Below are 26,706 nucleotides of genomic sequence, written 5' to 3' on the forward strand. Positions count from 1 at the left end.
TGTTCTTCACACTAAAGAAGGAAGCCCTGGAAGATGTGCAGTTCTGTGTCCCTACTTCCCTGTAAAGGCAGGCCAGTAGTGCAAAGGGAAAAGGCAGGTAGTCCCGCAAGTTGTTAGCTATTGAAGTGCTGCATGAAAGGCTGGGTACGTTTTTCTTGGTGGTGGTTTCATGGCTTTATCCCACATGATCTGATGACTGCTTCAGGAAATAAGTTTTCCAGGCATTTACTTAAAATAGCTGCCATTTCTCTTTATTATTTCTTGTGGATCTCCCAAGGTTGGTAGATCAGCTCTTACAGGTTACATAGGGGGAGGTTATTTTTGTCAGAGCTTTGAGGAGATTGTCAGTACAGTTAGACTTTTCTCAGTTTTGTAAAATTATGGATTCAACATCTGCTGGATTCTGAGAAACTGAGAAACAGTGATTTGGGTTTTTTTTCTGTATGTATCTGGAAATAGTAACATTGTATATCAGATGAGACTGATTTACATTTGACTTCATATAAAATAAAAAAATTGAAGTTCCCTGGTGACACATAGCCAGTTTCTGCTACCTAAACCTTTGCAACCACTGTCATGCATCATATTATTTTGTACTCATAATTTGCATGGAGGTGCAGCGTTAAGGGTAGCTATGGACAAAGTGCCTTAGCTAAAGTTGACTGATGCGTGCCTGCCAAATACTGCAGAGATTCACTGGTAAAGCATCTATTTCATCTCCTTCAGCTGTAGCCTGTGGAGCAGCTGATGAATATTGTGGCTCCGGCAGTTCAGAAATCTCTGCAGTGGAGCCCTGTAGTCTAACGCTCACTGCCGGTAGCCCTGGAGGCGTAAATATGCTGCACAGTGGAATTTGTGTTTTCCCTTTTTTTTTTTTGTAAGGACCTTTCTCTATCCTTCCTGTGGACACCTCTCTCCCTTTGAATTACACAGAAAACATGACTTTAAATAGTAACTCTGAACTTGGTATATCTTGGTCCAGTGCAGAGGTTGCTGTGCAGTCTTGCTTTGCTTCCTTTGTATAAATGCTTTCCAATACTGTTTTTACTTAAATGATTGCATGCTATTCTTCCCCTATAAGACACTGTTTTCTCCTGTTAAACAGAACTGAACTTTTCTGAAGACTAATTTAGAGCTTGGATCTTGTGCTCCAATTCTGGCTGAAACTGGACAGCAAAGTAGAACTGTGGAAGGAAGGGAATTTTCTCATTCATAATTAAGGTAGTTAAGTGCTGTCTTAACTGGTTTCATGTGTGTTACGGGACAAGCTGCTTCCACCAGACCTCGCTGTTGTATTTCCTCTGCTGCTTATGTCCCTGGACCTGACTTGCAGAGTTTCTGCTGCATGACTGTAAGGGCAGTTGCAACTGAGTAGGTGCTGTGCTTTGGCCAGATGAAACACTCTGTAACGCTACATACTTTGGAAAATCAGGCCTTGAGCACCAAAAGCTGATGTATTCTTTTTGCCACAGTTCTTGCAAGGTAAAATGAGGATAATACTGGAGAATAAGTTAATGCTTAAGTTGGATGAAAATACTATACTGATGGAGAAATTAGTAGTTGTGTTTGCAGAATAGTGTATGAATAGGATGCAGTGTGCAATACCTGAGGTCAAGCATACAATAGAAGACCTTGTTAAAAATTACTATTAATTTTAATGACTATTCAGATTCATAAATGTGAACACTGCTGTTCACTCAAATTAGAATAAGGGAATCTTTACATTTGTCTTTTCTGTTTCTTGTGCATATCATTTGACTTTTTAATCTGCTTTTGTTTAAATACACAGGGAAAAAGAGAGAAATGACTCGAAGTTCTGTGTTGTTTTGTTTTGTAAAGCTCCCTGGGTTAGTAGAGATACAGGCAAAATAACTACTTCTGTCTTACTGGGATGTCAGGCTAAAACACCCTTAATTTTCCTTGGTGTAGAGGAAAGGGGGTAAAGAAGTTATGCTCCCTTAAATATGTTGCTTTGATCACACTGATCTGTGCCTCTGGTGTGGCTTATCAAAGTCATAAGCAGTAAAAACTGTAGCAGTGCCAAACTTCTTGAACGCTAGGACATGCTGCATCTTTTGGCATAATTTGTTATGTTTTAACAGCTGCTTCTCTTCAGAGTGTGAGATGGAGGCTGGCAGGAATGGGCTTGTGGAAGGTATGACTGGTGGAAATGACTGCTTGTTCTTTACTCCTGTGACTATGCCTCAGAGGAGAGGATGAGCACGCAACTCAGAGTCGGAGCATTTCTACCCAGCGTGGCATTTCACTGCTCTCATTGCTGACCTATAGTACTCCAGCTGGGCCAGGTATGGGCTGGGAACTGAGACTATCCTAGAGAAATAGGCTGTCACCTTTGACAGAGAGAACTTTACCAAGAATCTTGAACATATGAGGAGATAAGTGAATAAAGAGTAGTGTGATACAGGTAAGACACAAAGAAGTCAGATAGGACAGCAATGAGAAATGCATGAGCTCTGAATAGATGGGTAATGAATGAAAAAAATCCTTTTTATTTGTTATTAAATTAAAAACTTATTTTACCCTGCAGATCACTAGCAGGTAGCTAGCTAGTCTACTACAGGAGAAATTTAATGTAACTTGCAAAGAAGTTTCTGAGGTGGTTTTGGGGGATCTGTAGGTTGTTACCTCACTATCAACAAAGGTTAATGACTGAGGGAATGCCTCAGTTGGACACAACAATTTCTTTGATATCTTAACACTTAAATAAAATTAATTTGTGTAAAGTAATTGGATCCTGGTAATACTAAATTAACCAATTCCAGGGAAAATAAATGTATCTTGCTAATATGAAATTATCTTTTTCCATATAAAGTTATAAACAGCCAAGAGACATATTACTTGAGCTCTTTCTGACCTCTGCCCTGACCCTTGTTAATTCTGTCCTTTTTGAATCTTGTTTACCTCCAGTGTTTTCTGGTTGGTTACCTTATTTTCTGTTAGCATGACAAAGCTCAGTTAGGCTTATTCCTCCTACGATTGTTTTTTTTAACTCATGCTTTGCTAAGGTTCAACATGTATGTTAATGTATTGGGGGCCTGCTAAATAAGCTCAGGTTAAATTACAGTTGTATACAGACGTGAGGCTGGAACAATAATTAGTTGGCAAATTATTTATACTTAAGATTGGTGTTATGTGGAAAAATTGTGTGAGACTTTACTCTCTTGCTGCCTCATCCATGTAACTGGAAACCAGACTTATGGGACATAAATTCCTGCCTGGTAAGTTTTAGTTCCAGGTCCCTGTGCAAAGGGAAAGTTGAAGAAAGTTATTTCAGAAAAGCTGAAAGGGGTGAAATCTTTCCTGATATTATTAACTATCTGCCTCTCCAGCTGATACTTGTAATGACAAGCTTTGCAAGGCCCATGCATTCGTTCTTCACAACAGTTTGTAGTATACTTGTGTTCAAAGACACTGTATGCTGATGTTTGTGAAGGGCATAGCAGCACTAGAATATTAGATAACACTGCAACTTAACCCAAAGAATTACACTGAATAGTACTGCACTCACTAACTGCAAGTCAGTATTTTAGAACAATAGTTTAGGGTCTAGTGCCAGGTTTATTTTTAAAAAGCAGTGTAGACTGTTGCTATTGATAACAGCCCGAATCTTTTTGAGTGCTGGCTTTGCTTTACATTGCTGCTGTAAGCATGGAGAGGTTGTATGTAAGTTAGTGTTGGGGGTGCTTTTTTTTTTTTAGGAAATCTGTTTCAGTAGATTTACCCTAATGTAAAAATTTACTTATCCAAATCCATACTGATTGCAAAGCAGTACTTATCAGCCTGTCATGGATGGTGATTCTCAAGGTCATGTCTACTTGGAAGCTTGCCTTGATAAGTACTCCCGTTGCAGTGACCTTTGTGGTTCACTGCAAGAGTGCTGAAGTCCAGCTGGTAAAGCTAGATGGTCTGAAGCTATTCGGCAAGAAGGCACAAGAGACAAACAAGCAAGTATTCTGCTGTTTCTGGATTTTCAGAGGGAGTTTAAATTTTTTTATTAATGTTTCTTAAAGGAAATGAACTGCCATGGAGTAGGAGCTTTTTCATTAATTAATACCTTGTTAAAGCGTAGGAAGAACTGTCAGTTTTTCTAGTGAAGAGTAATCGCTAGTGCAATCCCAGGGGGTCTGTGTTCAGGCTTGTGTTGCTCAACATAGTTGAAAATGATCTGGAAGAGAGGCTGAGTAATGAAGTGACAGTCTGTGGTGAGAATCACAAAATTAGGGTAGCAGGAACAAAAGGTGACCAGTTGCAGAAGGTTCTCACACTACTTGGTTGTAGGCAAGTGGTACTTGATACTAGTAGATATCAAATAGCATGCACAGGGAGAAACAACTAACTGACTATGCAGTGGTGAGCTCTTAAGAATCTGTGCCATTCTGGAAAGAGATCTTTTAAGTAATGCTGATAAAACTCTGTGAAACTCTCTCAGCAGAAGTCAAAAAAAAAAAAAAAAAGGCAAATAGAAATGGCTCTAGGAAAGGGAGAAGGAGCAAAACAGAATGCCATGGTATAAATCCATGGTGTGCTTGTGTAATGAACAACATACTCCCCTGAAAGTTAGGGGCAGACATTCTCCCTGCTCCCAAGACTAGGGAAAAACACAGAAGAGCATGATTGAAGCAGCTTTTGTAAAAAGAGTAACCAAATAAACTGGGGCTTAGCCTGGGAAATATATGATTGGAAGTAGGATGGATAAGAGGAGGGATAATGATAGCAATCTTCAGCCATGGGAATATGAAGCAATTGTTCCCTGTTTTGTCACCCAAATATGGCAAGAATGAAAGGGCATCAAGTGGTGCCTAAGCAAAATGTGGTAACTTTTGACAGAGGAAATATTACAACACGACCCCAGAACCTTTGGGGTGGCATCCTTGGTCTGTGGCATCCTTTGAGAAGTTTCACAGATGTGCTGCGTGTGTGCTTGTTTTAACCTGTTTCCTGTAGCATTGCTTGATCATGCCTAGTTCCTGTGTTGGAGGGGGAGGTGAGCAGTCAGACCCTATCTGCCCTTCCCTTGCCGTTCATGATTTTGTAGGAGGTTATCATATTCTTCCAAAGTAATCTCTCTCCCAGTCTGAAATCCCTGCTCCTGCTCAGTCATTCCTCACAGACAAGCTGTTCAAGACCTTTGTATCATTCTTGTTGCCAATCTCCTAACGTTTCTTGTAAGACTACGTGAAAATTTTGGTCTCTAAGACTGGATACCTTCCTCTTGCATAGAGCGTTCTACCAGTAGGTCCCTGCACGTTTTACAAAGGACAATAGTATCATTGTTTCCCCTTGAAAGATTGATAGCAAGAGGGACAGAATGTATGAATTAACCCAGGTGGTTATGAGAGCAGACACTTCAGAATGTATTATCTGAAAATAGTGGGACTTGGAAGGGAAAAGCACTATACAGAAATAATACTCATTTTTGAAAGACAGTTAAAAAATCAGTTTCTGAATGTGGTTCTCATCTGTTCTGAATATTATGCACAGTTTGGGTTCCTGCATCTTAAAGTGTATAGTTGAACCGGAAAAGCTCATAAGGGGCTGTGGAAGTGATCAAAGGTGCTTTTGCTTTTGGCTTCTACACAAGTACAGTTGAGTAAGCGAAGACTAATAATCCTGGAAAAGAGAAGGCAGGGGGATACATGGAATTCTGTCAACTCAGGAATGCTGTGGACAATGTGCGTAGAGGCTAGTGTGTTTGCTCTGTTTCAGTACAAGATCTTGATGCATTGAAGCTGGTGAGTGACGGAATTGACGGGGTGGTAGATAGCAGAATGTCTTCTCAAAAGATGCTCTGGCTGCAAAAAGTTTCTGTGGAATCTGGGGTATGCCCAGGCAGGTGGGAGGGAAATCCTTCGAAAGTTATTAAGTACACAGAAACCATATCCAGCTTCACAATTCTCATGAGCTGAAAACAGTTCGAGGCCAGGAGAATACTCCTGGGAGATACCGTGTATCTTTTTCTAATACTATTCCTTGACCATTGGCATATAGGTGCTGTTGGACACATGCAGTTGTTCCCTAGTTCTTATTTAATACTGAAGGATGGGAGTCATCTAATGTAATTCATCATCTCAAAATTAGGTTGTCCTTTAAGTTCAGTGCATTGATTTTCTTTGAGATGCCTGCCTCTCTGCATTGCTTACAGGAAGTACCTTATACTTCATTTCTAGGTAGCTAGCTTAAATCAGATTAATCCCACCTCTTTTTTATGGTTTTGTAGGAACAATAACAAATTACAGACAGAATTCATAAAAGGCCTGTAGCAATGACTTTGAAGACATGTCTCTTCCAGAGTCCCTCTAGCAATCCTGCAAAAGGCTAAGAGGTGGTTTGATTATAGTGCGTTAGTACTTGTAGGTGAGGAAATGTATCTTCCTGAAAGCTTTTTTAAGTTAGCTTATGAAAGCCTGATACCTGTTTGCTGGAACTTGATGCTGAACATGCTCAAATTGGAAAAAATGACCCCTTTTCTGTAGTGCATATAATGAAATATTGAAGCACTTGGGCATATGAAGAAATGTACTCTGGTTCAACTAGGAGTTCGCAGTTTGACTAGGTCAGATACTCTGACCTGGGTCATGGGGGAAGTCAGGATTTGTAGCCATCACAGTCCATTGCAGTCTCTAAAGCATGAAATAGCTTGGTGCTAAAACCTCTTAAAACTAAACTCAGGATGTCTTGCCAGTGTAAGTGGTTCAAGTAAACCATTGCAGGTGCAATTGTAAATGGTTCCTTTCACTATAGCTGAAATGTATGCATGTCTGTCAAATTCCCACTGGTCATGAGGACTGAAAAGTTATCACAGTTGTAGTTGCCATCTAAGTCCTATGTACAAAAAAAGTCCTTTTGGATTAACTATACATGCTGCCATTAAGGACATAAAAATGTTGTAAGCTGTAAATGTATAAGAAATACAGGACAAAGGAGCAACTCAGTTAATTTTTCTTTCTTCTGAACTTCTTCAGTATGGAAGGAAAAGTTACTCTTTTTAACCTCCTGTTCAAACTGTTTTGGAAGGTAAATTGTGCAAGTAATAGGGAATTGTAAATCAGTTCCTTTGTGGTGGGGTACAAAATAATTTATGTAAATGGTTCTTTGTAACAATTCTGCTGAATTCAGCAGTGGATTGGTTACAAACATTTTTTACCACAGCTACTGCTGATGTGATTCTATCATAGATGGAGTGTCTGGTGATGTTTTTAATACTAGATTTTCAAAGACTTTTCAGTGACTCTGTAGAATGCTGTATGACATTACTAGTGGTCAAGTGAACCCTGTTGATTCTGGCAGTGGCTGACTGGGCCATTGGAGCAGCCACCACTTGGCTGTGTGATTAGAGACCCTTTGCATTTCATGGAGCAGGCTCAGCCGTCAGTTCCTTTGAGCTGCAGAACGGCTCTATTAACTGAGTGAGTCACCTCATCTATTCTGATCTCCGTCCTCAGAGTACAGATTTCTAGTGTGCTTTTGACTCTTAAAGTTTACCATGTTCTAACTTGAGCCAGGTAGTAAGAAAAGTAATTATATATCTCAGGGTCCAGTACCATTCTGTAGTGGGTTTTAAAATTAAAGAATTTATGAGTAGAAGATTAATACTTTTTTTGTTATTTGACAAAGTACCAAAGACTAGCTGAAAGTTGTGCTTTGCAAGAAAACATCACTTTATTTGCTTGCTTTTGTCTTCTATAATCAACATAGTTTGCTCGCAAATCTGCTTTGCTCAGTAAACTGTAAACAAAAATAAAGTATTTCTAAATAAGAGGATGCAGTTATACGCTGCTTTTGGCACTGCAAGCTCCTCTAAGAGGGTAAGACCTGTCATCTGATTACATAGCTAAGATGATACTTCTGAAACTCTACTGATGACTGGCCAAATGGCAAGACCATTCTGTCTTTCACAAGAATATTGAACTTCAGAGTGTATCCTGCCACCTCTTCCACTAGAAGTGAGCACAGTTGCATAGTGACAGCCATGCTGTGTGCTGGTGTCTGCAAACTAGCAGAAAGGGCTGGTTTGTTCCAAGCTGCATTTTATGGTGGTTTCTAACTTCTGATCATTAATAATGTTGTTGCTAGTGCTGGAGATGAGACCTGAAGAAGATTTTTGCCTAATTTGAGACTTTCAGAGACAGTAGCAGCCTGTCCTTTAGCTTTCTAGACTTCAGTCAGCAAGTAAGTCAAGCGCTGGCTGTGAGTCTCCATCCTAACAGATTGTCATTGTTCTGTTATTTAACTCCAGCATAATCTTTGCATGAATAGAATTTCTGTGTGTTTTATAGAATAACCTTTTATATCATTAGAACTGCAATAATTTTTTTCCTTCATAAAGTGATTCATGTCATCTTGCAGATAGGAGAGACATAAAGCATTATTCTGCAATCACACAAGAAACCCTATTCATTCATAGTTTATACTGTGAAGCCAATCCTGTATCCTCAGGGTTGGAGTTGGTTTCGTGGCAGCAGTCCTAATTACAGAATCATTCTGCAGTATATATGGACTGGGGGCTGTACTAGAGTCGCAACTGGAATGAAATGGCAGGCTGAAAAGAGGGAAGTATGAATGTTTCCTAATGCATTCAGTCTTTCCATTGTTGCTAATCCTAAATAGTAGGTTTTAGTCACCAACTGAAAGTCACAACAAAAGCCCATTCAAGCTAGGCTTGAGTCCAGGTTCCCAGATCTGATAACAAGAATACTCTTCTCCTAGGTTTTGTCTTGACTAGGTTTACATGCAGGATCATGTTTGATGGATCACTGTAAAATAAAGCTGCAAGATGAGCATGTGCTGCCTTAGTCAAGCCAATGAAGAAATGAGGAAAAATATTTTCTACTCTGCATCTATAAGCGTTTGTGCTGCCTATACAATTTTCTCTTTTTTTGTCTTGCATAATTGGAGTCAAGTGCTCCAGCACCTTGAATAACCTTAGCATGCTTTTGCAGGCAAGTAGTAAATAATCACTGAGAAGACATTAGTTTATCTGGCTGAAAAGAGGATATGAGGTTTATATTGATTCTTTGAATACTTCCTTCCCTGACACAGTAGTAAAAGGTTCTGATGACAGAGGCAGGAGGTAGCAGTCTTGTGTTAGTCTTGAAAAGTTTGCATCTGGATTATGTCAATTCCCAGGTGTGATAGTACCAGAGAAGTACAGACAAATTGGAAAGAGATGAGAGAACGCAGCAAACATGGCTGGAGGGCCTGCCTTATAGGAAAGCAGAAAGGGCTATTTGTAATGTGGGTGAGCAATGGTTTAAGGCATAAGCACCTAAAATAATTTGGGAGGTATGGACATGGTAGAAAGAATGTTGTTATTGAGCATAGCTGGAAATACACAGCTGAACTAAAAAAAAAGAGTCAGTTTAGGTTGGAAATCTAGGAGACCTTTTCATTGAAGAACTCCTCATGGAATGATGTTGCAGACAGAAAAACCCTCATTGTTTGAGGGTAGCCTAAAGGATTGGAGAATCTGACTTAGTCCCAGTGGAAGGGGTACATGTGTAGGGAGGAAATGACCCTTGGAGTCATACACGAGGAGGTGACAGTGAGTCTAATATGTTACTTCTCTAATTAAGGAGTAACTTAATCAAGATGTAATTATTTCCCAAATTAGGTATAAACCCAGACTATTCTTTGGTGGTAAAAAGAGCCGTCTCTCCTTCCTGTAGATGACACGGGGGAGGAGGAAGGAGCTCTAATAGAGTCCCATGCTTTTTCAGAAGCAATATTCTTCATCAGATCTGCTGTCCTGAAGACCTCTGCTTTATCTGAGTATTATGTGACTTTTATTTCAGGAAATACCAGAAAGCTTGTTTGTAGTTGATGGAGGCTCAGAAAAGGAAAAGCAGCAGACTTCTTGCCCTGGATGTGTTAGACAGAAGGTTCTCTCAGGGAGTCAGTCCATGGATGATTAGACTTCCTGGAGGCATGAAGCATGGGTTTTCCTGTCTGAACAAAGCCCGTTAAGTCCTATAAGATGAAGAGTTCTTTTTGACTGTGGCTCTGATTCAGCAGAGCATTTAGCACACCTGATAGTGAAGTGTGAGAGTCTATCACTGGAGCGTGTGGAGTCTTATTACCTAGGCTTATTACCTGATGGTATAAGCACCCTGGGGTTTAAAAACGGTTCTGCTCACGCCCTTTTTCCCCTGGCACCCTGACTCACTGCTGTGGCTGGGGCACACCTCATACCTCTGATCATCCCTCTGGAAGGCCCTCCCATGCCTGCGGCGCTTTGGGGCAGTGCCAGTGGCTGTAGAGGGGAGCAGTACAGGACAGGCACAGAAGTGTACTGCGAAGCTGGCCCTGGTACAACATGCAGCTTGGCCTGCGGTGTTCGATAGGCAGGTGGCAGCCTGTTGCAGATACCAGCATGGTAGTTGGAGCAGTTGGTTCTTCATCTTGAATGCAATTGTTTCAATCCTTTATATAATCTGAAGAACAAATTGAGAAGATTTCTTTACAGAATTCTACCTAATTGCAGTGAGCAGACATGGCATCTTATAAATTCCATCAGATAATCTTAAATCAGTGCTTCTCAATTTCAAAGTGAGGCTTTAAAATATGTAAAAAGTGAATGTTCAGTAGTTGTGCTATTCCCAGTCTTTCATTACAACAGTACCAAACTCTAAAGTACTTCCTGTTTGTGCGAGGCATTTGTACAGGCTTATGAGCTAAGATAGGTGGGATGTAAGATGCACGGAGGGCAGTCCTTTCATCAGATGCAGGTCTGGCCTTTCACATAGTGCTAGATATTTACCTGTGGAAACAAAAGAAACCCATGGTGCAGTGTGACTTAGCTGAGACTTCATCATGTCTTATGAAATGGATTGCCGTTTGTACAGGAATAGAAGGTGCTTAGAATTCAGTTGGGGTGCTTTAATTATTGAAGTCTTCAAGAAAGATGAAGCGATCTGAAGGGTCTAAAATTTAAGACCCTTAAATCTGGGATTTCCTATCTTTTCTTAATGAAGTTAAGCTGCCTTTGGTTTTTTCTGGTGCAATTCTGACCTTGATAATAGGAAATGCAGCTGGAAATAGCTATGCTAAGTATAAAACACTCAATTCCTAGTTTTCATAGGCTTAATCTTTATACTAATGTTACTTTCTGCTCTTGATGTCTACACCAGTGGACTTATTTCATAAAATATGCTGCTATTTATGGGTTGTAAGAGAATGAAAACCAGTTATTCTTCCTTAAAATATTTTGCCATGGTCCCAGAGACCTTGGTGAAAGGCTAATGGAAGCCAAAGTGGCTGTTACTAAAGGCCATGCATTCTTAGAGGCATTCATCTACTTTGCTGCAGGCTGTTTGCAGCTTTTTATAATCCGGAGAGCTTGGAAATCCTGAAAGTGCTTTTCTCTACTGCTCTTTGCTTTGTCTTTAAGGCCCTGGAAAAGAAAAGCCAGAAATTCACATCATGATCAAAACATTTTGCTCCATTAGAATTAAAGGTAATGCTTTTTTCCTCCCCAGACTGAACAAAACAAGTCTGAAAAAAATCAAGTGGTTAAAATAGAGCTGTTGCCATTTTAACACACAGACAGCCTGTGTATAAATATAGGCTAGCTCCTCAGCAGTGTTCTTTTATGGTAGATCTGAGTGAAGGAAAAATATCAGCCTACTCTTATTCTATACAAGTCTGTGTGTTGGTTGTTACAGTCTGCTGCCATATGTTTGGTAGTAGACAAGGCTGCATATTACATGGAAATTATAATGACTCGCACCTTTTTTTCTGTTGCAGGGACCTACCTTACCAGTGTGAGAGGGGAATCTCATAAGCATACTGTGGAATTTTTGTCTGTACATGCTACTTGATTATCTTTTACTGACCCACTCAAAAAGAGAGAAGTCGTTGAACAAAAGTCATTGTTGCTTCTGCCTAAGAACTGGCTGAGTCTTATAACACCTGCTGAAGAAGCTACCTGGACCATTAGAAATGGAGGAGCTTGTCCTGCATATCTGATCAGCAAAGCTTTCTGCATGGAGGACAAGAATCAAGTTGCCTTAAAGTTAAACCATATGCAGGTTGCACTAATTGTTGTAACTGTACTGCTGATACCACTCCAGACTTCACTAGAGCTTTCCAAGGCAGTAGTTTCTCATGTAGTTTGAATGTTTTCAACGGACACGTGAATGTTTGCAGGTTTTTTTAATTAAATCTGGTGTGGCTGTGAAAAGTGTGTGTGGGGTGAACTTTTTCCTGTTAAGTTCATGGTGAATTTTGAAGCCTCACTTCCAAGTGTGATCTGTGCTATGGCAGCAACTTACAGGCTTATGGTCACTTCTGTGAACTGCTACAGCAGTGCAGTGATAGACCAGCACTTTCACCACACTGTGCATTACTGCACAGGGACTTGCCAAGTGTTTAAGCAAGGAGTTACATGCATAGTTGCCCATCACAGTGTCTGTGCAGAGCTCAGTGTCCAAGATGGCAACATAGACCATAAAGTTGCTGTTCCTGAAAATGGACTGGCCTTGCCTGGAAATGAAGACTATCACCAAATTCTCCCAAATAATCCAAGAATCAAAAAGGGCTCTTCAGTGCAAGCCTCCAGCAGTTTAAAAGACATTACTGGTGAGGCAATAAACCTTGCTAGTGGTAAAATAAAGGAGTTCTCCTTTGAAAAGCTCAAAAACTCTTCCAGTCATGTGGCCTACAGAAAGGGAAGGAAAGTTCGATCAGAATCATTCAGCAGACGATCATTTGATTTTGACTTGATTTATGGGCACTTCAGCAATGATGAGAACTGCCCTCCATGTGGCTTTTTGCAGAGTCCCTCACCTGTGGAGAAATGGCAGGAGAGCAATAATGCTCCAGAAGTGACCATGAATCCTATTGTTTCTTTTTCCCCTCATTCCTTTGAAGAAAACTTCATTACGCAGATTTTGGAAAAGCACAAGCTAGATGGTGGTTCTGGTGGAGATATTAAGGTGTGCCTAGACATCTTGCTCAAGTGCTCAGAGGATCTGAAAAAGTGCACAGACATAATAAAACATTGCATCAAAAAGAAGTCTGCAGACAGTGTTGGTGGAGGGAACAGCAATGATCCCCTGGCCAATTCAGAAAAGATATATATGAATCTGATGACAAGATTTTCTTCGTACCTGAAAAAGCTACCCTTTGAGCTCAAGCCACCAGGAAACAAGGAAGCTGGTGACTTGGCAGAACTAGTTAACTGTTTTCATGGCTTGCAGCAAACTCCCTTTTCCCCTGTATTTGGAGATGAGCAGCCACCTAGGTATGAAGATATTATTCAGCTGCCATCCTCAAGTGTGGTTCCTCTTGGACTACCAGGTGATCAGTGTGAGGTGACAAGCACCTCTCAGTCCATCCAAACAAGTACTGTGAGCCTTACCTCAAACTCCCTTCACAGTGTCCCACAGGAGAACAGCATGAGAGCTGTGAAAGAAGTTTGTGCTCTACCTCAGTTACCAGCCACAAGCCCTTCTGACTGCATGTCTTCTGCTGAGGCTCTGTACATTGAGGAGGAGTCTGATGGGGAAAGAACATTACGGAAAACAAAGAAGGCAGAGCAGAAAGGGGGCTGGGAGAGTTTAGAGCGCAGCTACCAGCTAGCTGGTTGTTCAGATTTAACTGCTGATGCTAAAGCAGAATGTGCCAGAGTAGGAGATGTTGAGCTCTCCCATGCTTCTGAGAAAATTACTCCTTTAAAACCAGTGTCAGAGTCTGTATTGCGTGGTTCCCAAGCTGATGTCTCCAGAGGAGAACAGATTTGCAGTAAGGTAGACAAGGATGAGATAGACAAACTGCTGCTGGACTTGGAGTGCTTCTCACAGAAAATGGAGAGTACTTTGAGGGAACCCTCTCTAAAGGAGAACCAACCTGCCTGTTTGCAGGTGTTTGGCTGGCAGGGTAGGCAGGTACTACCTCTGGCTCTTGAACCCAAAAGTAAACCTGTTGACCCCACATCTTCTTTGTCAAAAATCATGGAAACCAATGGCCATAAAATGGAAGAGGATGACAAAGCCCTTTTACTGCGTATCCTGGAAAGCATCGAGGACTTTGCCCAGGAACTGGTGGAATTCCAGACAGGCAAGGGGAGCTTGTCCAAGGAGAGGGAAGTGATGCAGATTCTTCAGGAAACTTTAACAACTCCTTCACAGTCGCTCCTTGCAGGGCAAAAAAGCTACACTGGGGCTGCCTCCAGAGACACTGCTCCAGCTTCAATTCAGCAGGCCCCAGAAGTGATTAAGGTAAGAGAACCAAACCTTTGATGGGGTAGTGATTAAAACATAGGAAAAGTTGCGCGTGTGGAAATGATATCTGCTAAGTGATTCTTCATACTTTGAATACTGCAGTGTAGAATAACTTGCTCAACTTGGCAGAAATGTAGCATTTATTTAAATACAAACAAAAATAGGAAACTAAAACCCCTAAGCAAACAAAATATGCCCTGACATGCACTTTCACCTTTGTGCTTGTTCCTTTCCTGTTGGTGCTCCTGCAGGCTGTTTGCTTGTGGTTTAAATGGGACCTAGAAAATAGAGGGTAGAAACAATTTTTCAGCTAACTACTTTATTCCTGGGAGCAGGTATTGGACTGCCTCTCACCTGTTCAATGAGAGCTGAATGCTCTACCTCTCCCTTTCCCAACTGTGAGGCTCCAACAGCCTTTGTTGTCCTCCAGATCACTAGTTACTAAAAAGAGAGATCCTCCATGGCATGAAGGTCGGTATCTAGGAAAACTTAGTTTTCCTTTCCATGTCCCCTGTGCCATTGTGGAGTCTGCATTGCATCGGTCTCTCAAATGAGGAGCAGGTTTTCCCAGGAAAAAAAGTCTTGATGGGAGCCTGCGTTAGAGGGAAGCCAAGGCTATCTGTCCAGCCCTCAGTGCTTTCATTGGATAACAAGTGCCAAATTTTCAAGACAACTTGGTGCTAAAATTCCAAGTGCACAGAAAGTATAGAGAGAGTTTCAGTTTCGAAAATCCACCCTCCACATGGGCACTTAAAAAGTGAACTTTCACAGCTCCTTCTAGCTGGAGCATGATGTTAATATCTTCAAAACTGTCAATTTTCCTGAAAATGCAGGTATTTGGTGCAGTTCTGAAGGAGGGTGGGTGGGGTGTGTCTGACCCTAAATGACAGTGCTAAGGTCTTTGTAGACTAGCCTCTCCAAGTGTTTCCGATGTTTATCTGGGCATCTTTGCTTACAGAAAATGGTGAGCGTAACCTTGTCTGATATCTCCAGCAAGGGAAAGAGGCTTTTTCATTGAAGAGTGTAGAATTAAGCAGCTCCAAAAGCTGATGAAGTGATAGCTTTTAATAGCTATTCTTGCCTTGTATATTAATTTACAAATTTCTAATTTGTGAACTTCAAACAAAAATGTGTTTGATGAAGGGTGACACAGACTTCGTAGCAGTTTTTCTATAACGCTTGAAGATTGGATGCATTTACACTGTCAAATAGCTTATCAGTCTGGTCCTTTACCAGCTTCTGTTTCCCTGATCGCCCACCTCACCTGTGTGTTAGCTTGCTTCCAGCCTGCCTGCCATGGCCATATAGCACACACCCATACTACAAGAGCTCTTCTTTTCCATGCAGCAGCACAACCCTTGCTTTGAGTAGATGCCTAGAACCAAAGATCATGAGAGAGAATAATTGTCTTGGGGACCCAAAAGAGCTGGAGGGGTCCTGGGCTGAGCACTGTGCAGTGTGGATGCAGCTGGCACCTTTCAGAGGGAGGTAGCCCTTAGCAGAGTGGACACAAGTCATCCAAACTGCTGGTTCTACACTTACTCTGGGTTTGCTGTCATTTGTAGTGTAGGTGTGGCCACACGCTTGGCTGTGGACACAAGGACCTCCCTAGGTATAGCATCTAGGGAATACATCTGTGTTCCTAGATAACTCTGGATCTGGCTGGAGCTCCATGTGGATTCTGATTCAGTATTGCACATATGTGCCTGAATGAATAATATGTAAAGTATTTGTTATATTTTCTTAGGGCTCATAAAACTGTTATCAGATAGTTGCATGCATGCACAAAAACCCCAGAGAGCTAATACCGATAAAAACATAGTGCAGTTTTCATTTATGAAGGTTGTGACAGTTTCAATATCCCTCAGATCCTAAGCAACGAAAACAGAAAGGGAGAGCCACTTCAGGCCAGACTGTTCGCTGGCTCAGTTGGCCTGTCTGTGCCGACATCTGTGCTAACTTACATCACAACAGACTTTTCCCTCTAGCATAAAACCAATTATGATTCTCCACTTAGAACAACAGAACTACTTGCCTCTTCATTTTCAAAACCAAAATATTTAGGAAGTAGGACATGAATACTCAAGAAGTCCCTCAGTCTTACAGAGTGCATAATGAGGGCTTCACGCTTCTTTCAGGCAGACCAGGAAGCATTTGCATACTGTTACACTGTCTGACATTTCCCATTCTGAGATCTACTTTTCCAGTGTTTATCTCTAAACTTCCAACTACTTGTTTTAAAATTTCCTGTTCCATGTGCCTGTCTTAGGCCAATTTGGTTAATATGTTTTTGTTTTTGAAAGACATAGTTCAGTGAAAACAGCTCAGTTGTCTTTTAGAGGCTAGCAAAAATGCCGAATATTTATCTATATTTTTGTCTCTGGATAGGAGGGCAATAAGGAGTGAAGCCTGGGAGGACTGGCAGGTGTGAGGGAAATGGGGGAAACTAGAACCAATGAGTAGTGAAGAAGGTAGAGATAGGGCTGTTGGGATTCTCTGACCTGATCTGCAGAAGTGCTGAGTGTCAGGGTTTGGTGGTTTGGTTGTTGGTTTGGGTTTTTTTTTTTTGAAGGTAAAGGATACCTTTTGAGTAAGATATTATCTTATGCAAAGTCCTTGGAAAAGTCAGTGGTGGATGTTTTTGACCTTAACCTCTGTGCCCTCGGTCTACCACCTGTACAGGATAACAGAGTATTTAAATTCAGTTAATGCTTGCAGAATACATGGTACTCTAGTGAAAGTACCCTACAAAAGTCTGTAAGAAACATTTTTTGTTTCTTACAAAGAGATTTGGGTATCTCTTCTCAGAAGGATTACTCATGGTGTAGTGAGCCAGAAAGAGCAGTCCTGCTTTCCCCGTTCTTCTTTCTCCCATGCCTCTTGTTCCTATTGCATGGTTTTGAATCATTATGCTGACTATGATGCTTGTATACAATATAAATTTCTTAGTTATGTTTGGGTTTTGCCAGATTAGTAAATGGAATTGCTCACACTGCGGTCATGTGGGTGGTACAACCATCTCTAGACAGGGACTGTGGATCTGGGAGCAGATTTACGGGTTTGAGTGATGGTCTCAGACCACCTTGTCTAACCACATTGTATCTCAGATGGTAGTGCCCTGAGTCAAGTATCCAGAGGCCATTCCCTGATGCCACATGTTTCCTCTGGGCTGGCTCTAAGTAGCATCTATCTAATCCTGTCTCACCTGAATGACTGATGGGTTTGGATATTGCTGGGAGTCTCAGAAGTGTTCCTAACTACTGTGGTCTAAAACATCGTTCTGAGGCCACACACCTTGTTTTTATGTATCAAAATGTCTGTTGCATGCTTAAAAAGGTGGCCTGAACAAGGCTCTGAGTGGAATTAAGGCTGTTTCATAATCATATATAAAGTTAATTGGACACTTTGTAATTCTGCCCCTTCAAAATGCTACTTCATAATTCTGTGTGCTGCTTCATTTTGCAAATTTAATGATATGGTTAGGAAGGATCTTGTGTGGGGCAATTAACTGTAAAAAGTGTCTTCTATAACATAGTGACTTTAACTGTTTCATGAAGTAATCACATTTTCTCAAAACGCATCCAAAATATAATGGAAAACTTCTGGAAAATCAGCTTATATTTGAACAATTTACAAATTGTTTTGATCAGATATTGATAATATCTGTTAATTAAGCTATACACACAATCTGCACTCTTTTCAAACATCAATTATTCATTATTTCTAAACCCAAAGAGTGAAAAAGGGTATAATTTTTTTTCTGTTTGGAAATAGTTATTGGAATAAATGAAAATAGTAAATTAATTGTAAGGTGTCTCAGAATTAAAGATGACACAGAAAAAGAATTATATTAGATGAAATTGAAGAATAGAATTAAAAGAACCAATACCAGACACTTAGGGACATTTTCATGGCAAGTGGGCAGCCTTTGCAATTGGGGCAGATACAGTCTCTGCTTGTGTGAAGTTTATCTATCTTGAAGTAGACATCTAAAGGTAGGTGAAACAAAGCCTGGTGATAGATGTTGCATTTTTCAGCCTCATTGACTCTAAAACCAAGAAAAAGTCACACTGTTGCTGGAGAAGTTTAATCTGTTTTGAAAACAGTTGAAGCTGGTGCCCTTCTCAGCTATAACAGAAGGCATTGAATTGTTGTAGCCAGGCTTTGGGGTACAGCTAAGTCCTGTGGCAATTAAATCATCCAGACCTTTTAGGACTAAGCCTCCGGCTTTAGGCACAGGTGAGATTCTTTCTGTGTTCTGATGGCAAGTGAAGGCAATCTGACACCGCTTCACATTTGACATATCTCACCTTCATGCTTTAAACTGAGTCACTTAGAGCAAAGAGGAATTCCTAAATTTTACTGCAGTTCAGCTGATCTGCAGGCTTTTGATAGCAGATTTTTCTGCTGTGGATTTTGTCCAGTTGACTTTGAAACTGTTGATATAAGACTCTCTTGCTGTTAATTGCTCAGAGTACTGTATATTTATGTTTTTATTTCTACCTGCCTTGTGTGTTTCAAGGATAGGGAGTATCATACTAGGAACCTGCTATATTTTAAAAAATTGGAATTCAGGCACAGCAAGCCTTGTCTCCAGATAACTTGTATTTTTTCCAGGTTATTAGTGCAAAAGACACCAAATTTCTGGGATCTTTTGTGACTGGTTGATGTGTGAATGAAAAATATGTGGGTTTTTTTTAAGAACTAGCTAGTGATTGCTATATCAGTTCGTCTCTCTCATGCATACATCTTTTAAAGCCCAGTGTAGCTGGTCTTGATGCAGCTGTATGTATGGAGGTTCTTTGGACTACATTTCCTCCGCAGTCTGTAAATGCGGTGGCAGTTTGTAAGCAGAGAGAGAGTTCAGTGGCAGATTAATTAATATGTTTGCCACAGATGATTCAAAATAAATCACCTTCTGACATGCTGCTCGATGAGATGTGCAGGACTCCCAGTGCAGTGGAGCCTTGTGGGCAATTCAGGTACTGCCTTAATGTTTAGAAAAAATCATCAGAGTCAGAAAAACAAAATTTATTCTAAAAAATTTTGTATACAGATCTGTGTATCCTTCACTTAGTGGCAATTCCAGTTAAAACATTCCTGCCTGCCTTTTTCTTTTTTGGGGCTCCTTTTCTCATTCCCATCCTCATCCTACCACTCTGTTAGGCTTCATGTTCACTTGCAGGGCACGTGTCAAAGTGGGCTGATAACATTGTGATAACCTTGTGATTCTTTGGACTTAGTAGCTGTGAATATACACCTTGACTTCAGAGCTTTTTCAGCTCCCAGGTTGCACAGTTTAGACACAGCTACAGTGACCTAAAGAAACCAAAACTATGCTATATTCTTGTTGAAATCTTTCCTAAAGAAGTGTATTCCACAGCCCAGGTTGTGGGACCATGCCCTGATGATTGAGTGGCAACAGGAGAGAAAATAATCTTGGGGGTTTTGATACAGATTTATGAAGACATTAAAAAATTCCTTTTGTGAATGTCAGCTGGGGGTCTCCCTCCTTTAGTAAATAGCCTGTTTAACTACACAAGAACAAATTTATGATGGCAAGAGAATCGTTTTGGATAGGCTGTTTCCATGTCTATCTGTAGTCCACTTATATTAAGTGACGTATTAAGTGATTGACCTTGGGCCTTCTGCAGGAAACCCAATGGTCCAATAAAAGCTCATCGGAGACACATGTGGTCCAATAAAAGCTTTGGTGAGGCTTAGTGAGACCTTTTCATTTCAAAAGCAATATCTTGATAAAACCAAGCCCTACTAGCTAGAAATCGGATATTGTTCTATGTTACTAAGCTTACAAAGTAAACTGGCAAAGTAACTAGGACTTTTAAAGTCAAGTAGGGAAAGCAGGCCATGGGACTAGGTGTTTGTTCATCTTGTGGAGTATGAACTGGATTTAGGCCTTTGTTCAGTACCATTGTCATGACAGGAGAGGGGGAGAGTACACTTTTAGCAAGCCTAGACAAAGTCTGAGCAAGAGTTTGAAGTCTGCTTGCTCAAGTTCATGCAGAGAAAGAGTAGACTATTGTCCACTGAGAATTGCTTTGCCTTGTGAGAATTAGGGGAAAAATGAATAAAAAGAATGAAGCATGTTGGTGTCTTTGTGAAACAGTTTCCTTAAGAACTGCTTTAGAATGCCTGAGTTTATAATCCAAGGTCATCCTTATGCGCTTGCTTGGCATTAAAGAAACTAGATGATTTGCTTTTTCCAAGTGAGAGGGAAAAATTCATGTGTTTTGAAAATTACAGCCTTTGGTCTAGAGTGGGAACTAATGCTGATCTTCTGCTTCATCACCTCAGAAGCAGGGACCTCAAACCACCAGCGTCATATGCACATGGGCCTTGGCTGAGAGCATGTGGTTTAACTCCAGCTGGGTCTGACTGATGCAAATTTGTACCTCAGGTTTCAGCACTGAAGAACATAAAGTAAGAACTGTTGGGGAAGATGGTATATTTAGCCACTTCTGCACTACATCTAATTTTAGCACTGTTGGTAGTGGTGGTAGGTGCTTCCTTTCCCATATTACCCCTGGCCTATTACAAGCCAAGAACAGATTGTCTGTCACATAGCCAGCAGAGAAATAGATTCTGTTGTAGATCATGTTTCTCAATTAAAGTATTACAGGAAGGCAGAAGATCCTGGTGGTACTGAGAGATACTTTGAATATCAGTTAAAAAAGGGAGGTCTGGCTTCAGGAGTAAGATAAATATCTCTAGATGTTGTCCTTGTGAAGAGAAAGAAGACATAGTATGTTGAAGCCATTTGCCATTTTTTGCCTGTAAAACATTAAAACCAAGAAAGCAACGTACTGGTCTTGACGTGGTCTCCTACAGAGTCCCTGTGCCCCTTCTGGAAAGGGCAATATCTGCTTAGGAGCTGACCAGGATGATGATCAAGGAGACTTCTCTGCGGAGGGACCCAGACTTAGGAGGGGAGCTAGCTTTCCTCGCGAAGGGCTGTGATTTTGTTCTTCCGTCTCGATTCAAGAGGAGGCTGAAGTCATTCCAGCAGGCCCAGGTTTGAATGCTTGACATTTCTTTCTCTTTTTCTGTTGCTTTGTATTTTTTTTTATTGGATCAGAGAATTAAACTGTGTCCCCTCTAGGCGTGTCTATTTGCAGAAAGTTATTTGCAGCTAGATACTAGCAGGTTTAAAAATAAACCTTCCAGGCTTAAATTGCAGAGTTAAGATGTCTTAGTAAACAAGGGGAAAAAATTAACAGCAAGGGCAGTGATTTAATAGGGAGTGGTAGTGTAAGACTATTAAAGCTTTTCTGTGTTTTTTTATAGGAAAAACCCTATCTGTGTATGTGATTGCTCTGAATGTTTCTTGTTGCATGTGTAACAATCACAACATTCTGCTGTATTTAGTGGGTTGTGTTCTCTACTGTACAGATCTGTGCACAGACCATCCTACCTGGCTCTGGCATTTCTGATTTTACCATCACAAGGTGCTTCTTTATGCTGTTTCCTCCTATCTCTGGGCTGTGGCTGAAGGAGATATATTTAAATAATTAGTGACCCAGTGAGGAAGTTAGAAAGTTGAAATTATGAGTGGTGCAGCTGTTCCCTAAGAAACAGCTATTAAAATTGCTCCAGAGTATATCATAGCATGTTTTGTTTTCATGATTTCTGGTGACAGCTTGAAGTACATATATGAGGTTAATCTCTGGAACATGTTTTTTCACTCCTTAGAGGAAAATTGCATGAAGTAATAATGTGTAGTAATAGCTTGGGTGGTGACCACGAGCAATTTAGAAAAGACTAACAAGAACCATGCAGCACAGCTAAGTTCACTCTCCAGAGTTAGTTTGATCACCTAAGGACATGATCAGGGTAATGTCTGCAGGGAGAGATAAGATCTCCTGGTAGACTGTCTGGAAAAATTGACAAGCCTTTGGTACATGCGCCCTCTGCCTGGTCTGAAGTAGGAGCAGCAACCTTCACTGCTAAATACATTGAGAATAACTGCTCTGAGGCTGCAGATCCAAGGCAAGTGAACTAATGCAGTGGGCAACTGCAGATGAAAAAAATAAGGTCCTCCTCTTCTTTCTTCCAGTACTTGTTCCCTATTGCTGCTTCCTCACTGTGTGTCACCCCTGTCTTATACTGGGCCCCACAGGCCTTTCTGTGAGCTGGCTTGACTCATAACATGGTAGAATATCATCCAGCAACAGAACTGAAGTCCATTTTCTGCCTTTCCACATGGGCTAAGTTGGTTCACAGAGCGGCCTGGCAGGCTTTGGAGCTGGCACTTGGTATGCACTGGCAATGTACGTTGGGAGTGGAGGAGAGAGATGGGAGTTCTCCCACTTGGCAGCAGCAAGAAATTAATTTTTGTGCCTTATGGGGCTGTACCTTGTGGCTGGGGTGTGCTAATGTGAGGTGACCTGAGAGCAGAAGTAATTGGACTCACTAAGTACAGAAAACGTGGTAGCAGGGGGAAAGGTAATGAGGCAGTGATAGGGAGCAGGGAGATGAGTGATAGGTAGTTTGCGAAATAGGTGGATGTTGGCTGGAAAGGCAAGGGAGGAGAAGGGTTTTTTGTAAACCCCATATCTCTTTTAAGAGCTGTAAATTTCAGTTCCTGTGCTCATCTTTTGCAGGACTTTCTATGGAAGTGTCAGAGACCCTCCCATAGCAGTGTTGGTAGGAAGGGAAGTAGGGAGGTCTCTAATCCAATATTTCACTTGTAGGAAGACTGCTCCTAACACTGGGTCACATCAGAGCTGTCTTTCTCTGACTTTTGAAAACTCCCCAAGGATAAGGATTCTTCCCGTGCCCTTCCAGTGACCTCTTGCAGGCTGTACTACCCTCAATTAAATTCATCCTCCTACTGTCCAGCCGTACCCTCCCAAGCTGCAGTTTACGGCTGCTGCCCCTTTTACACCATGTACCCCTACAGAGCTTGGCTCCACCGTCTCTGTAGCTGCACTTCAAATAGCTGTAGGGTGTGATTAGTCCATCTCTTAGCTTCCTCTTTGCCTGGCTAAACAGGCCCAGCCCCTCAGTCTCTGCTACCACATGCTCCTGACCCCAGCTATCTGATTTGCCTTCTGTAGATCTCTGTCCATTCTCTCCCCATCCCTTTTGAAGTGAAGGCCCAAAAATGGCCACAGTAATCCAGATGCAGCCTTGCTAGTGTCAGGCAGAGGAGATGGTAACTTCCCGTGTTCTCCTGGCCCTACTCCTAATGGACTCTAGTACATCATTTACTTTCTTGGTAATTAGACAACACTGCAGGCTCATGTTCAGCCTGGTGCACGGCATCTCCCCCACATCCTTTTCAGTAGAGCTGTTTCTCAGCCAGCGGATTCCCAGCCTGAACAGATGCTTGGGGTTGCTGTGTGCAGGTGTACAACTTGGCACCTTTCCTCATAGAACTAGTTGAAGAGTTTGTCAAGGTGTCTCACACCCAAAGTTGTGCCTTTCATCATGCCAGACTTCCCCCAGGTAAGCGTCATCTGCATATGAGGACAGGTGAGAATTGCAATGGGGGTTTATGCCCACTGTTGTCTTTCTGTCTGAATTAATTTAGATCTATACTGGTTATTTTCTCCATGGAGTTTTCAGGGAAGCATTTGGAGTGTGGGCTGAACTGTATCAGTTGCAGGAAGGGCATGTGTAAGATCTATAGGCACATTCATCAGTGGAGGCACGTGAAGTTTGTGTTTTCAAAACTCAACTGGGTAAGGCCATGAGGAACTTGGTCTAACCTTAGAGTTAGCCCTGTGACTCTTCCCACCTAAATCCTTTTGTGATTCTCTGTTGCTTAGGTAGAGCTTGTTTTCATTTGTGATTGGACTTTGTTTCAGCTGGTGAGCTTACGATTTATAGTAGAAAAGATTCTATCCAGAAATGCATTTCCTCAGAACCTCTCCTCTTCATGCTGTTGGGAGCCATGTGCAGATGAACCTTTGCCGTTCTTGCTCCCCTTTGCGATGAGTCAAAAAGAGGCAGCAGAAAAACACAATGATGAGAAAGGAAAGGGAGAGGAAGTCTTGGTCGAAAGGTACAAATGGGCTCTGGAGAACTGATGTTCTTTGAGGATGGCTTGTATCCAGTTACCATCAGACTTCAGTAAGACAGGAACTGTAAAAAATGAAGAGAGACATGAAGTCAGCGCTGTGGGCTGCGAGAAACCAGGCTGAGTCACTATACCCTAGGAAAGAGGATTACAGAATCCCATTTGGAAAAAACCAAGAAACTGGTAAATTTATTACCTAGGCTCCTGTTGGAGGTTGGGGCCTGGAGAAAGGAGTAGAAAGTATTTGATCACTTGATGTGATACTGCTTCCTTCTGTGGAGTTTTCTGCTGCGCCTGGCAAGTCCCTGAGAGACAGGCCTGGATGGCAGAGGTTTAGTCTCTATGCTTTGTTTATGTAGCTACAGTGAGGCTGTAGTTCTGTCTGGTTTATTTATAATGCAGATGTCACTATTTTAGTCTGTCCATAAATAAATTGTATGACTAGCAAAAGGTGATATAGCAGATAGCCAGATCTTAATTAAGGTAAATTACACTATGCTATAGAGCAGTATTTAAAAATGGGCTTTAATCTTACCTTCTGCTTTAGGGGGAAAAAAAAGGGTCTATTAGCTATTGGTAACAAAGCTAAAAGATTTATTACAGTATTTGTAGTTTCCTTTCTTAGTTGTCCTTTCTGAAAATGTACATCCCTGTTGGAGAAATGTTCCACTAAGCAAAGAGCATTTAAGGTTAACTTTTTGCAATAAGAAACTGTTTTTTCCCAAGGAATTCCCTCAGAATTTTCCCCTCATATCACTTTCCCTATTTTTTCACAAATAGTTGTAATTAACTCCCTGCTTTCCCCATAGTGGTTGACATCTAGTTATATCCATCCCAGAGTATTAACTTGCAAGATTGTTCTAGGGAATTGGATCCTCAAGAGCTAGTTGCTGCTTGTTGTTTTCTCTTTGTGTTATTGTAGACAGCTCATTTCTTACATGAGAAGAAAGAAGGCAAATTTCAAAAATTTTATTTCTATTTCTGAAGTAGAATCTTCTGAAAAGAAGCCATCCATGAGCAATGCTTCCACCTTGTTTGCCTTGGACTGAGCAGGAGTTATTCAATCTTACTGGGAAGGTCAGCTGCAAACCTATTTATGAACTGACTCCCTACTTTGAAGCTTATCAGCATTCCCTGTATTTTTTCCTACAGATGTCTAATGTTCTGTCTTGTGTTGTGGTTGTGGATCAGGAAGTTAATGTAGATTCTGGGGTCCTGAGTTGTTTTTTATGTGAGCTGGTACCAAGCATTGCTGACTTTGCCAGTACCTAGAGGAAAATGAGTTGCTTTGCTTTTCAGGAGGTAGAGGCCAAGGCAAAGTGGATGAGTTGTGTTACAGGATGATCAGCTCAAGCCTTGTGCTATATTGAGATGTATGTGGTATGCAGAAGAGGAGGAAAAAGGCACAGTGCTGTTGTGGTGATCTGCTTTGGGGATGCCTCTTTGCCTTCCAAGAAAAAAAAAAAACAATCCAATTTTATCATTCCCTTGTACTGTAAGGGAAGGGGATGTTGTTAAAGTGAAGAGTCAGTGTCCTTTCAGAGAACAATATGTTGGTTTGCTTCGTTTTGGTTTGTGGACCTTTTTGAGTCATGCATTGCAGAGATTAGCAAGAAATAAACCTGTTTCTGAGAACTGGGTCTTTGAGACAAGCTGATGTTAAGCCCTATTATAGAAGTCAAATGGCTGGAGTTGGCATCTCATTGTCTGTTCCAGCTTTGCATTGTTTGTATGAATATGGTGCTGTGAGACACCAGCAGGGATTTCCCCTCTGCTGGAATCCAGAAAGTGAAAACTACTGAGTAGAGTTGGGTTGTGGCTGGAAAGTCACTAGCTAGGCAGGGCAGATAAGGTGGGAGGCAGATAGAAGCAGAAGCAATGATGTGCATGAGGAGTCCTCCAAGCCAAATCACTAGCTTGACTTTCGCACAAAGGTCTAATTCACTAACCTGCTATTTCCCAATCAGTTGGAGGCTTCTTGGGAAGACCTGTCTCGGAGAGCTCTCTTCACCCCTCTTGCTTAGCCTCTGTTACTGAAGCAGGCAGTCATGTGAGGGGGTGGATCTTTGTCTACCTCTAACATGCAGCAGTGGCTGCTCTGGGGCCATGTGTTCCCTTCCCAGACACATTCAGCCTGTCTGGGTTTTGCTTTTGTTACTCTACAGAGTAAAGAGAAAAAGGAAGCCAGGAGAAGGGTTGTCTTCTTATTAACCCAGTGAAGCCCTGCTCCTAAAGTGAGTGACCAACTTCCACCACAGCTTAACCCCTGCCACCATTTCAGGTCCCCATCCTCCATTGTCATGCTGTGGGACAGAGTAATCCAGGCTGATGCTTACTTTGTCCCATAGTCCTCTTCAGCCCCAGTAACATTTTGAGCGTCAGATCCTTTGACCCTCTTTCCTGGCCCACTTTGAGCTCCAGCAT

At 41.4% G+C, this 26,706-nt stretch overlaps 1 protein-coding gene across 7 annotated transcripts in view; it reads left to right on the forward strand.

The window, feature by feature from the left end:
- The window catches only part of PPP2R3A (protein phosphatase 2 regulatory subunit B''alpha), a 61,008-nt gene that overhangs the window by 1,323 nt on the left and 32,979 nt on the right, over positions 1–26,706 (forward strand). For 4 of the 7 annotated variants that reach the window (XM_064457157.1, XM_064457159.1, XM_064457154.1 and 1 more), the window contains exon 2: positions 11,764–14,237. In XM_064457157.1, the coding sequence (XP_064313227.1) occupies positions 12,234–14,237 (2,004 nt within the window). In that variant the 5' untranslated portion in view covers positions 11,764–12,233. Of the gene's footprint in view, positions 1–1,105; positions 1,222–11,763; positions 14,238–21,089; positions 21,274–26,706 lie in introns of those variants that run through there. The other 3 variants (XM_064457156.1, XM_064457160.1, XM_064457161.1) reach the window with 3 other exon arrangements.

The sequence above is a fragment of the Phalacrocorax carbo genome, chromosome 7, assembly GCF_963921805.1.
Source record: "Phalacrocorax carbo chromosome 7, bPhaCar2.1, whole genome shotgun sequence".
Taxonomy (NCBI): Eukaryota; Metazoa; Chordata; class Aves; order Suliformes; family Phalacrocoracidae; genus Phalacrocorax; species Phalacrocorax carbo.